This window comes from Syngnathus scovelli, chromosome 1, assembly GCF_024217435.2.
Source record: "Syngnathus scovelli strain Florida chromosome 1, RoL_Ssco_1.2, whole genome shotgun sequence".
Lineage (NCBI taxonomy): Eukaryota > Metazoa > Chordata > Actinopteri > Syngnathiformes > Syngnathidae > Syngnathus > Syngnathus scovelli.
Genome location: NC_090847.1, coordinates 7,093,744 through 7,107,665, shown reverse-complemented (window position 1 = coordinate 7,107,665; position 13,922 = coordinate 7,093,744). Strand labels below are relative to the sequence as shown.

The 13,922-nt window shown below is 41.9% G+C and overlaps 2 protein-coding genes across 2 annotated transcripts in view; both read left to right on the top strand.

The window, feature by feature from the left end:
- Positions 1-3,227: 3,227 nt before the first annotated feature.
- Positions 3,228-6,109, top strand: dusp1 (dual specificity phosphatase 1). Its single transcript, XM_049733309.2, has 4 exons — positions 3,228-3,866; positions 4,145-4,290; positions 4,376-4,595; positions 5,130-6,109. Exons 1-4 carry the CDS (start codon positions 3,458-3,460, stop codon positions 5,483-5,485), a joined length of 1,131 nt encoding a protein of 376 aa, XP_049589266.1. The 5' UTR covers positions 3,228-3,457; the 3' UTR covers positions 5,486-6,109.
- Positions 6,110-12,395: 6,286 nt separating this feature from the next.
- Positions 12,396-13,922, top strand: part of neurl1b (neuralized E3 ubiquitin protein ligase 1B) — a 38,977-nt gene continuing 37,450 nt past the window's right edge. The window contains exon 1 of the mRNA XM_049733213.2: positions 12,396-12,577. The gene's annotated coding sequence lies outside the window, so the exon portion shown is untranslated. The remainder of the gene's footprint in view (positions 12,578-13,922) is intronic.

Genomic DNA, 13,922 nt, shown 5'->3' with positions numbered 1-13,922 from the left:
TATTATTATTATTATTATTATTATTATTATTATTATTATTATTATTATTATTATTATTATATCTAAAATCACGTAGGCCTGATTGACAATAACATATTAAATTAAATGTTTTGTTTAATTTTTTTGGTATTGTTTTTTATTTGTGATTATATAAATTCATGTATTTACTAACTGTAAAAAAAAATTCTGACTGAGACACTAGTACAAATGTTTGACTTGCGATTCTCCTCAAGAACGAGAAGAATCATGTGTCTTTTTTTATGAAAAATTGAGCTCTATACATAATATGAAGTGAATCATGAGGTCATCAGGGGTGCCATGGGAGATATTCAATTATCACTTAATTCTAAAATTGTTATTTACCAGTCATAAGGATACATTTGTTAATTAACCGAATAATGTTCTTTCGTTAGATGGCAGAGGGTGTAATAAATCTGCATATCCACCATTTGCTATTTATACTCAAGAATTAGCCATGGATTCTTGTTAATACTTTAGGCTATATATATTGCCTATATATATAGGCCTATATATATATATATATTTATATATATATATATATATATATATATATATATATATATATATATATATATATATATATATCGTTCCTTGAATAAATAAATAAATAAATTTCCTTAAACAGGCACAGATTCTTACAAGAAATAAATGTATATTTGTGAGTAATGTCATCGATGTATCATTATTTCATTGGTTAATTCTGTGTGATCTCTCACTCTTTTTCCCCCTTTTATTAGCTGTTTCGGAAATAAACGCATTCTTGTCAGAATATGTGTCAGTTTTTGGACATAAGCGATGTGTTTTCCCATGATTGCTCAGTGGCTGGTCTATGGTGACAATGACAGTAAACGAGTCAAGATGACAGCAAGTGTTGTCTGTTTCACTTCCCTTTCTGGAAGAAAACACGGAAGATTGTAATTATTGGCATTGGAAGATTGGCTCTATTTCCAGGTTGTCTAAAGTCATGGGTTTATTGTTATTGTAGGGGAATATTTTGCAAAGATTAACTAAATTTCAACTTTTCTGATTTGTGTTGTACTGTGTCTCAAAGTACTGGACTGTTTCTTATGTACTTAACACTTCACACCTCTTTTGCTGGTCAGTAACAGGGTTCATTTTTTGCTCACTCAACTGATCATGACTTGGCGGAAGACATTCATTCTTTTAGGACAAAATGTTTTGATACAGACTGTCTCCAGCCCCTCCTCCCCCAGATACATTCCCACTCTTTTGCATTTGGTTCACTGTTGACTCATCTCACAGAAGCGTGAGGTAAAACCGGCTGGAGAGTTTTTGCACTCTCTTGTGAATAGTTACGTTTCTGGCCTTTTGGTTTCCCATTCACCCCTCACCCTCTTTCTCATACACATCCCATTATCCTTTCTTTTACCTAATTAAAACTGGCATAGATGTGGATTTGGAAAGTTGATAGCCCTGCTCTGGTTTCTCTGTAGTGACAATGATGTCATAGCCCTTATTTAAGCAAATCTTTTCAAAAGATTGAATTGGTTCAAAAGCACCAGATTTATGGATTTTTTACTGGTGAGGCAGGTTGATCTGAAACTCAAAAGGCACACTGGAGGGGAGTCAATGTACAACAATAACAAAAAAACACTCTGGTGTTTACCCTGCGTAGCTTCAAGTCAAATACACCCTCTGCCTGTTGTCAACAATGACACTCCTGTTTCTTATGATGAGTTAGACAGCACGTCACATTATGAGTCAGCAAAGCAGCAAATCAAATGGGTATCTCTGAGTGACTGTCATTAATGTGGGGTAAAAAAATCTGGACAAAAATGTTACATTCTCTTGTTTCAATTAAGTCACAAGTGACCGGTCGAAAACATCTCCATCTGTCTTCCTGGAAGACCCGTGTTTTGGTACTCAGCATGTGGAAATTTACTGGACTTAAGATTTCTATACAGTGATTAACTTTTATGGTTTGCCTTTACTCTCGGGGCATTGAACATTATGTACCTCTGACTAATTAAAAACAGAGAATAAATGTTTATGGCCCCCGTGCCAGATATTTACATATTATTTTCTTATTTGTCAACCCTCAGGTCAAGAGGCAAAACAGAAATGTAGTTGTACGATAACATCATGGAAAATTCGTCAAATTCCTCATTTACTGGAGTATGGATGGTAACACTGTATCACTGTACAACCATTGACGGGATGGCATGAGTGATTAACAAAACAAAAGAAAAACAATAGTTCAAGAGGCCCACTAGCAATTTTCAGTTTGAAAATGTCTGAGTATCTACAGTATTTGCAAGACATAATTATTTCATCTAGTCACATAAAAAAATTCATAAAAAGCCAGAGATTGTTGAAAAAAATTGTTGACTATGTAATCTCAAATAAAAATCAATACATGTATAGCATGCTTTAAATCAACATGATGTAGACTGTAGGGACTGTCTTAAATGCAAAACATTTCAACACAATTATTTATACACAGATGAATGTGTAAAAGCAATACCCGAGTTAAACTAACATTACACAACACGTCTATTCATTCACCAGTGTTTGTTTTTGAAGAGTCACTAAAAATGACTGTATGAGGTGATGTCACCAATATGTGATTAAAATGACTAAACATAAACTGCTTAGGGGAGTCAATGCCTGTGGTGGGAATTAACCTGGAAATTAACTTAATATCCATCTATTATTGCTTTGATAGCGTAAAAGGGAAAACATTGCTTTGATAGCATAAAAGCATGAGGTAACACTTGCTCGTCATTGGTGCATAAATCTCAAACTGCTTTTAAAATTTTTATATAATTCACTGTAAAAAAACAAACAAACAAAACACCTTTTTGTACTTCGGTATATTTCAGTCTACTTTTTCACTTTAGTAAAGGTATATATGTTGTTTTGTTTTTTACCAGAATACAGCATTTGGAAAAAACTAAACAAATAAAACAAAAGCTCGGAGTCAATTTTTCTCCATCTCTGAGAAACACTTCAAAGTTGAGGAGAAAAAATTGCCCCCCATTCGCATTGTACGTGCCCGAGCTGAGATGGGAGAGCTGGGTAATGAAGGCAGACGCTGATTACGTGTCTCGGACCAAAATGTTCTTAAAACGTGAGCGCGCTCGTGTAGTTTACCACACAGCGGGCGCGTGCCTTTGACGTCATGCAGTCTGGCTGTACGCCAGTAAGGGCGGGCTCCTGACGTCAGTGGCCTCGCATGCACAAGCTGTGGACGTATATAAAGAAAGTGCTTTAACGGTTTTTCCACAGTCACTTCGACACGACTGAGGTTACAGTCAATACAGGAAAGAAGAACTCGCAATTGCGGATACACTCAAGAAGACTCAACCAGCACTTAAAGTTACTTTTTTGTCGTCTCAAGATTGTTGTATATATTTTTTTTAATCGGAACAAAGAGGACACTACAACCAGAAGCGCTTCTCAAGCTTTAAGCTATATGTATTTGGATTTAACTTTTCTTTCCCGTCGCCCTACTATGGTCATAATGGAGGTGCCCACCATCGACTGTGCGTCCCTCCATGGTCTGTTGGAGGCCGACGCTCCGGGCTGCCTGGTGCTGGACTGCCGCTCTTTTCTATCCTTCAACGGCTCCCACATCGCGGCCTCCACCAACGTCCGCTTCAGCACCATCGTGCGAAGACGAGCCAGGGGAGGCCTAGGACTCGAGCACATTGTCCCCAACGAGGACACCAGGAGCCGGCTCCTGTCTGGCGAGTACCAGTCGGTGGTGCTTCTGGACGATCACAGTTGTGATTTAAGCCAAGCCAAAAAAGACGGGACTTTGATGCTGGCTGTGGCGGCCCTCTGCCGGGACCCCTGTGGCGCAAGTGTCTTCATACTTAAAGGTAATAAAAGTGTTGTCTCACTTACATTTGTTGTGTGTGTGTGTGTGTGTGTGTGTGTGTGTGTGTGTGTGTGTGTGTGTGCGCGCGTGCGTGTGCGCGTGCGTGCGTGTGTGTGTGCGTGCGTGCGTGGCAACAAATGTGGTTTTCAGCTGTCACCATCCCTGCTGGTGCTGCTGTAAACAATTCAGAAATAGACCCCCGCTTCTCTGTTACAAAGCAGTTGTTCCCCTTTTTGGTTATGCGATTACAACGCGTTTTTATTTTATTTTGGTCCTCAGGTGGATTTGACGCATTTTTCAAAGAGTATCCAGATATGTGCACCAAGCCTTCTCCCTCCCAAGGGCTCAGTCTACCTCTGAGCTCCAGCCACCCAGGAAGCGCAGACCTGAGCTGCAGTCCATGCAACACACCACTTTATGACCAGGTTGGTGTCTTTTCCTTCAACACAATTGCAGCAAAGCGTTTACCTTCTACCACACTGACTGATTGTTTACATGTCTTCTTCTTAGGGAGGTCCCGTGGAGATCTTGCCCTTCCTGTACCTCGGTAGCGCTTACCATGCGTCCCGAAAAGACATGCTGGATATGCTGGGGATCACTGCCCTGATAAATGTGTCCGCTAACTGCCCCAACCACTTTGAAGACTCATTTTTGTACAAGAGCATCCCTGTGGAGGACAACCACAAAGCGGATATCAGTTCCTGGTTCAACGAGGCCATTGACTTTATCGGTGAGCATTTTTTTTTGTGACACTGCTTTCATGCTCTGTTATGGGAAAAATGAGTGGACAAAAAGAAGCTCCTCTGGCTACTTCAGTCATGGTTTTAAATTTGAAAATGTTCCCTCCAAAAACTGACCAGCTGGCTCAGCAAACCTCGGTTACATCACCCCTCAATTGTACAAAAGCCCCCACACAAACACACTTCTTTTGAAATGAGTTGCCAGGCCGTGGCAACAGTGGGTTCGGTTTGGCTCCGCGCCGTCCTTTTGTTGTGTCTAAACAAAAGGCGACTTCTCCTCGCTCTCTGGTGGCTTTCCTCTCAGATCAATATGCCCGGTGGGGGGTTTGTTCCCCTTCTTTGTGTACATGGCCCACCCCCTTTTAGGGATGACCCCCACTTGCAAACACCCCTGTAGCCCCATTAACCATGCTCCCGTATCTTAATGGGTTTTAAATAGCAACTGTGAGTGCCAGAGTGTGTTTTTCATGCATAAACGGCCATATCGCAATGTGCTAATTTTGCCGCCTCTTCTCTCTGTGCAGATTCAGTTCGCAACAACGGCGGTCGCGTGTTCGTCCACTGTCAAGCAGGCATCTCCCGTTCAGCCACCATCTGCCTCGCCTACCTCATGCGCACCAACCGCGTCAAACTTGACGAGGCCTTTGAGTTTGTGAAGCAGCGCCGCAGCATCATCTCGCCCAACTTCAGCTTCATGGGGCAGCTCCTCCAGTTTGAGTCGCAGGTGCTCGCTTCCTCCACCTGCTCGTCGGAGGCCGGAAGTCCGGCCATCGGCAACGGCGGCACTGTATTCAATTTCCCGGTGTCCATCCCAGTGCACTCGTCTGCCAGTCAGCTCTCCTTCCTCCACAGTCCCATCACTACCTCTCCTAGCTGTTGACTGATAATGGGATGAAAGCAACAACAAGAACATAAGTGTTGACTCTTAAACAGTGGTGCTGGTATCACTGCACTAAATGTGCATTTGATGCTTTAACCTTGTATCTCAGCGTCAATTTAAGGGGAGATGTAGCAGCTACCAACAAGTAGTATTGTTGGATGTATGTGAAAGGATTCTGCTACATGAAGGCAAATGCTTTTGATAATCAAAGTAATGTATTGACGAATCAGAGAGCTAACATAGTCTCGGGAATGTTGACCTCCCAGATGTCTATATTTTGCTTCCTAGTTAAGGGATCCAATTATTAACCTATGCTGACAAGTTACTGCTTCTTTGAAGAACAAGTGAATGTATTCCCTTTGTCAGAAGAGGCCAATTTGAATGCAAATATTCCATGGCTAGATGTGACGATCCTGAAGTGATGGGGAAAGTGACCATTAAATACCTCATGTTTCTGTACTGTGTACTGCAAACCCTGTGGTGGACAAGAAGTCTGCAATGATTGCTATGTGACATATTTATTGAACTAAAGTAATATATTTCTCTAGTGTATCTATTTTTGCATATGTATAAATGTTTTTTATACCACTGAATAAAAGAAAAATCACTTTGTACATTTAAAAATGACCCTTTCATTGTGCTGTTGCTACTTAATCCTCCACAATCAGCCTTATGGATGCATAATCCAAAGCATGCCAGACACAACATAATAAGACTAAAACAACACACTCAGAAACCGAGCAATTCAAAGGTGCGCTCGAATGTCATACCAAGATGCCTGAGAAGCTGAGTCAGTTTTAATCCTTTAGTTGAAGTTTTACAGGAGAAAAATGGTATTCAGGAATCAAACAAAGCTACTGGAACAGTTTTTGAAATAAAACATACTCTGTTTGATGGTTTTACAGGAACTGCAACATTTTCCTCAAGTAAATAAATAGCTGTTACAAGCTTTGTAGATAATAGAAATACAAAATTAGTCACGATTAATTGCAGAAAATTGTGACTGTATATATATGTATATATATGTATATATACATATATATACATCTATACACACACACACACACACACACACACACACACACACACACACACACACACACACACACACACACACACACACACACACACACACACACACAACTGCCTCTCTTTGTTCATGTAATGGAATCCTATCATTTTGTTTTTTCTACCCACAGAAGACGCATGATGTCATGGTGTGCTCCATTGTTGGGGTCACACCCCTCTGTTTGAATCTCCGTGAAGCCGACCCAACGACAGGAGGCCCTAAGAATTGGCGAAGGAGCCCTCCCTATGGAGCCTCAATAGGAGCAGCTGCAAGGCGTTTGGGAAAAGTGTGACTACTAAAGAGCATTCAGCGCTCGGTCGTGCGCCGCTCTCACATGCCAATGGCAGTAGAGGGGGAGGTTAGTTCCCGGGTGGGGGTGCAGGGTATTTATGAAGGTGCCTCTGAAAGGGGAAGCAATATGTTTGGTTTGCAAATTAGCCAAAACATTGGCTGTGACTTGTAATGGACTGTGAGAAAAAAAAAAGTGATTGGACCTCGAGGCTTTGAAGAAAACGGCCATCTGCACTCATTAGTGCTGGAGACCGGTTGAATCACAGCATTAATCAAAACATACAAACACCAAACCGTATAGATAGGCTGAGTTATGAAGCGTTAGCGGAGATATTCCCAAAGTACCCGTCGTATGCAGGCTTCCACTGGTGGTATGCAGAAGACATTAAACGTTCAAACTCAAAGTCAAAGTCAGCTTTATTGTCAATTTCTCCACATGCCAAAGACACACAAAGAAACCGAAATTTCGTTCCCCCCTATCCCACGGTGACAAGACATGGCTCACAACAGACAAACAAGTAAACAAGTATAACAAAAGCGTGCTGAATAAATAATGAATAAATAACACAACAATAAATAAATAAATAAGAGGAGCAGAAAAAAAAAAATGAGCAAGTGCGCGTACAGCAGACATTCCCGAAAATAGCGCAACAGTGCCGCACGCTACGCAGAAGGGGGTAACGAGTTCAGGGCCCTAACAGCCTGGAGAAAGAAGCTGTTGGCGAGTCTGGTGGTGTGGGAGCGCAGGCTCCTGTACCTCTTCCCAGAGGGCAGAAGGTCAAACAAAGAGTGAGCCGGGTGACTCACATCTCTGGCAATCGAGGTTGCCTTGCGGGCGAGATGGGAGGTGTAAATGTCCTTCAGGGAGGGGAGCGAAGCACCGATAATCTTACCAGCCGTATTCACTATGTGCTGCAGGGCCTTCAAGTTCTGTTCAGTGCAGTTACCACCCCAGACAGCGATGCAACTGGTGAGGACGCTCTCAATGGTGCCACGGTAGAATGTAGACAGGACTGCCTGAGGAGCACATGCACGCCTGAGCTTCCGCAGGAAGTACAGGCGGCGCTGAGCTTTCTTTGCCAGTGACGAGGTGTTTGCGGACCAGGAGAGGTCCTCACTGATGTGCACCCCCAGGAACTTGGTGCAGCTCACCCTCTCCACCACAGCACCGTCGATGATCAGCGGCAAGTGTAATGTGTGACCCTTCCGGAAGTCAACAATGATTTCCTTGGTCTTATTGACGTTCAGCAGGAGGTTGTTGTCCCTGCACCACGTGGTCAGAAGGTCAACTTCCGACCTGTACCGAGTCTCGTCGCCCTTCGTGATGAGACCCACCAGAGTCGTGTCGTCAGCAAACTTCACTATGCGGTTGTCGCTGTGCATAACATTATAGTAGCTATGTTTTACCCTGATTCGGTGCACTCCATTTCATAAGTGCAGTTCAGTTATAAGGAATCATAGGGATTATTTAACACAGGCTGCCTCAAATCATGCCAGCTGAAAAAAAAATTCAAATGCTATATAGCCTTGATCTTTTGCCTTCTTTTTGAGCTGGGTGAGGAAAAGCATGCGGTGAGTGGCCGTCAGGAATTACAATATGATTTTTTTACCACAATAATAATAATAATATTGCATCAGATTTACAAAGCCCTTTTCTTGACACTCAAAGACGCTTTACAGTGGATACATATTCATGCGCTCACATATTCTCACACTGGTGCTGGTAAACTACGTAAGAGCCTTAGCTGCCCCGAGGCAGACTGACAAGTAGGGCCCTTATATGTCCACATTTGGGACTGAAATTAAGAAAATCAGCCATCTGTACTCTGTTTAATCAATCATTTACAGACTTTAGAAATAACTATCTTCAATAGTCTTTTTCGACACCAGCACTTCAAAATGAAACTCGACTTTCCTGATTTCTTCATCTATGTGGATTGGGACTCCATGAATTTCCATAAAGCATTTTGTGTTTATGTAGTCCAATTCACTTTTCCTAGTCTGGGATTGAAGTGCATTCAAGTAAACAATCTTGCATAAAGTGTCCCTAAAACCCTGCCATGGAAAGAGCTTTTGAGCCAGAGCATCAGTAGTGTTGACGCCTCTGTGGAAAATGCTCATCCATGACCTCACCAGTGGCCGGGTTTGCCACAGACATGGGCGACATATGCGCAGCCCCTGCCCGCCTGCCCAAAGACCACCAGCTGTTTGTGTCCCTTGAACTTCCTGTGCATTTGTTTGCATGTATGCGTGAGAAAGTCGTTAGGACAGGTTTTTTTTTTCAAGTCTGTCAATAGTCAGGTTGAGAGATTAAAGCATTGTCGTCTATGTGGGCTGAGAAAGTGTCAACATGATGTTGACATGAGGTAAAACGCTCGGGTGCAAATCCTGACAGACACATCAAGAACCAAAGGACTGCTTTGTTTCTTACGCGTTTCCTCCTTTGTGCTGCTTTTACAGTTTGACGCCACATTGACATTTGCCACTTTCAGTGTTGCAAAGTGAACTTGAAAGCAGTTTTAATTAACACCATGTAAAAGTAGTTTAAAATGTGTCATGACAGGAAGTGAGCTAATGCAACCGCTTGCTTTTCATATCATCAAATGAATTTTTGGCAGGCAGGAGGTTCGTTTCTAAATCCACACAGATCAACCGAATTGTCATGGTCAAACAAATGACATAATTTGCAATGCAATAATATTTACTACAGGAAATTAGTCACTCTGTTGTTGCTTGGTGATGTCATGTGAATGTGACACATGGCCTTTTTCACATGAGATGGAATAGTTTGGATCATCATGTTCTCATGAGAATATGAAGAGGTCTTATCCAGAACAAACGAAATTAAAAAACACATTCAAAAATTGTCTATTAGCATTCATATCAATGAAAACACAATTTCAGAGGGTTTATGACTTCTTTGTTGAATAACTGGTCTTTAGAGGCTCCCAGTTACAATTTAAAGAGAAACAGATTAAAGGGGACATGGAAACATAAACAGACTGAGTTAATTTGTTGCTCTTCTATGATTCATTGACTTAAAGTTTGTTAATGTGTTTAGATCCCAGAAAATGTGTCACTGCTGTATTCACCAAGTCATAAAGCACAATGAAATAAGAGTGAAGTGGTAAAAATCTTAATGTATGATACATGGACTACCGAACACAATACTCTTCAACAATTTTACTTTACAGATTGTTGACAATGGGTTGACAATTTAGCGATTCCATTTTTTTTTTAAATTGGCGTCACTACAAGGTAATTTAGGTTGGTGATATTAAAGAGAAAAAAAAACAAGGGTGCTGTCAGATTAGTTTGTTATTGCAAAAAAGGATACTTCTGATTGGCAGAAATTAATTGATTAACTACTGCTGATCTGAACTGATATGTTCGATAAAATAATAATAATAAAATATATATAATTAATAATAATAGTAATTATGATAATAATAATTCTCAAAAGTTCTGGTTTTTGATTTCCTTAATCCAGAACCTGTGGGCGGAATATAATATGTATGAAATATTTGGTAGGATTGTCTTTTACCAATTAAACAAAACATAAAGTCTAACCTGCTTGGTCACATTAACTCTATTGCATGCTACCCAAAAGAACAGATTTCCCATTAATCTGATTCAATCAATTAATAAACCTCAGTGATCCTGTTAAATTTGTCAGAATATCAATTATGAATCAATTTACCTGCTGATAAATAAATTATGGCCAATGTTCTGTCTCTCTTACCTCACGTCACATTGGCTATAGAGAGGAAAATTCGACATATTGAAACTTTTTAGCTTGCTGCACTGATGAGAAAGATAAGGCTTCTTTGCCCACTTAAGAATTGCCATGAGTCATGATTAGTTCCAATTTGCTGACCTCACTGCATGGATTTTAAATCTCTCATACACTGAGGTGAGCTATCCCACATGGGATATCTTGACCAAGAAGATTTAGTCCACACATTAATGTCATGCCCAAATACTCATCTGCAGTAAATCTGTAAGAAGATTACAACTGGGACAGGAAGCCCTCTTGATTGTTGTAACCCGCCCATTCACACACACACACACACACACACACACACACACACACACACACACACACACACACACACACACACACACACACACACACACACACACACACACACACACACACACACACACACACGCACGCACACACAAAATGACAGTGTCTCGTATGTCTGTTGTATGTTGTGTTTTAACGTCAGCTGAAATGCTCATGTCATTGCTATTCTTTTTGCATGTCCATCTATCCATCAATTTTAGAAAACTATCAAACTAAACGTACAACAAAGAGAATTACACAGACAGGTAATATCGCAACATTCACTGGCATATAATCTTCATAATTTGTGAACAACAGAGCTACAAATATCTTCATAAAGTTTACCACTTTTTTCTTCCACTATTTTTCTTATATTATTTAGGCATATCGTCATGCATGCATCACAGTGCCCCTAATTGGCCAAGACATACACAGGAGATTTTTTTTTAAATGAATGTATTCTTTAATTGCTAATGTTTGAATGTATTTTTGTTCTGATTGTTACCAATTTATTTTCTGGTTGTTTGTGCAAGTCATAATGAAAGCTGAGATTTGTTAGTAGAATGAATAATAAGTTTTGAAACCAACCAATAATTGCTCCTATTGATTGTTGTTCTGCCCTCAGAATTGTTTTCATGATGTAAGAAATGTCCATCCATCCATCCATTTTCTGAACCGCTTAGTCCCCACGGGCCTATCCCAGCAGTCATCGGGCAGTAGGCGGGGGACACCCTGAATTGGTTGCCAGCCAATCGCAGAGCACACAGAGACAGACAACCAATCGCACTCACACTCACACCTAGGGACAATTTGGAGTCTTCAATCGGCCTACCAAGCATGTTTTTGGAATGTGGGAGGAAACCGGAGTGCCCGGAGAAAACCCACGCGGGCCGGAGGTGGAATCGAACCCGCACCCTCCTAACTGTGAGGCGGACGTGCTACCTAGTGCGCCACCGAGCCGCCCCATGTAAGAAATGTTTTCTATGTAAAGAAGCATACACAATGGTTATTTGTCGTTCGGAAGCAAACAGGAAATGTATTTTGAAATGCACCGGAAGCTGCGCATGTTTTTCTTGAAGCGACTTGACATCTGATGAGTGGAGAGACGTTGGCGTTACTCGCGTCATCTAAGCGAAACTTTCTCCTCTCCTTATGCTCACGGAATCAACGGCTGTAAGTTATCATTGTTTTATTGGATAACTTTATTATTGTTTATAAGATAAGAAGAAAACTTATAGAAGAAACTTAAGTGTGTTTGTTGTTTCACTTGCAGTTTCACTCGTTGTGTTTAACACTGAATCGAAATAAAGGGAGCAAGACGCTCTGAATCCTGGCTCAAGTGTTCTATACATGAGTTTGGCTGGCTGATGAACTGTGACAACGTACATGAAGTACATAACGCACAGGGAGATCAGTACAGTGAAAAGCCGTACCACAGTGAGTTGAGGAAACAACGAAAGATTCAAACATGACCGCCGAAGATGTATCCAGTGTTATCGACATGGAGACGGTGGACTTTGAAGAGAATTCACGTCGACCTTCATCTTCCAAGTCATCAGTCCACAGTCGATCGAGAGCTAGTGCTAACTCCAAGCACTCGTCATCCTACAATTCCGGTCTGGAGGCAGCTGCCAGAGCTTCGGCTGAAGCAGCGGCAACCAAGGTAGCCTATTCAAAGAAGCAGTTGGAAATTAAAAGGCAACGAGCTAGGTTAGACATAGATTTAGAAGAATTAGAAATTGAAAAGGAAGCAGAAGTGGCACGGGTGAGAGCAGAAGTATGAAGTAAGCAGCTGCAGCTATAGAAAATGAAGATGTGTTGAGCATAAGAAGTCATTTGCCATAACGTGTGGCTCAAAAACGCACTGAAGATTATGTGCAAAGCCAAACACAGCTCAATGCACAGTCCCTTGTAGCCTACAGTGGAGTCTGGCGCCGCGAACCCACGCATAGTCCACCACCTGCGGCAGCTGAGGAGAGGTCCTCACACAACGTCTGCAGACCATCAGTGAATGAGGAACGTGAGGTAAAGGAGCAGTTCCAAGAGGCAATCAACACTCCGTATTATGGCCCCCCATTTCATGGTCCAGTCAGACCTTGTGAGTACAGCCTCCTACGACAGTCATCACCCACACCTACGACACCACCACGCATGGATGACTTCAGGCCTTTGCGTGATAACCTCAGGCCTCTTCAGAGTGACATCAGAACCCCGACTCAGTCTTTACATGCAGCAAGGCACACACATCTGCCCCAAAGTCACCTGGCAGTCCACATATGCAACAAGGTCGGTATTCTCCTCATGCTAGCCCTCCACACATGATAGACTTTGCCAAGTTTCTTGCTCGCAGAGAATTGGTGACTACTGGCCTCACAAAATTTGATGATATGCCAGAGAATTTTAGGGCATGGCAGTCCTCATTCCTAAATGCAACACAAGGCTTAGGTTTATCATATAGTGAGGAGCTGGACCTCTTGGTGAAGTGGCTCGATAAAGACTCGTCTGAACATGTAAAGAGGATCCGTGCTGTTTATGTCACCAAGCCCAAAGCTGCTCTACAACTGTCCTGGGATAGACTGCATGAATGCTATGGCGCACCAGAAATAATTGAAAATGCCCTGTTCAAAAGAGTGGACGATTTTCCCCGTCTGTCTGCTAGAGACAACACGAAGCTAAGATTGCTCAGTGATCTCCTCATGGAGCTATTAGCAGCCAAAAACGATGGATATCTTCCTGGCCTTGCATACCTCGACACGCCTCGTGGGATAAAGCCTATCGTGGAGAAGTTACCTTCAGGCCTGCAGGAGAAATGGCTCGGTGTAGGCTCAAAGTACAAGGAGCGCTACAGGACATCTTTCCCTCCCTTTTCGTTTTTTGTGGACTTTGTGTATGGCCAAGCCAAGGCTCGAAACAACCCAAACTTCAGCCTGTCCATCAGTAGCCAGCCGTACGGCAAAGGTGAGAAAGCTCCATTCAAGCCAAGTGAATTTAAGACTGCTGTATCTGTG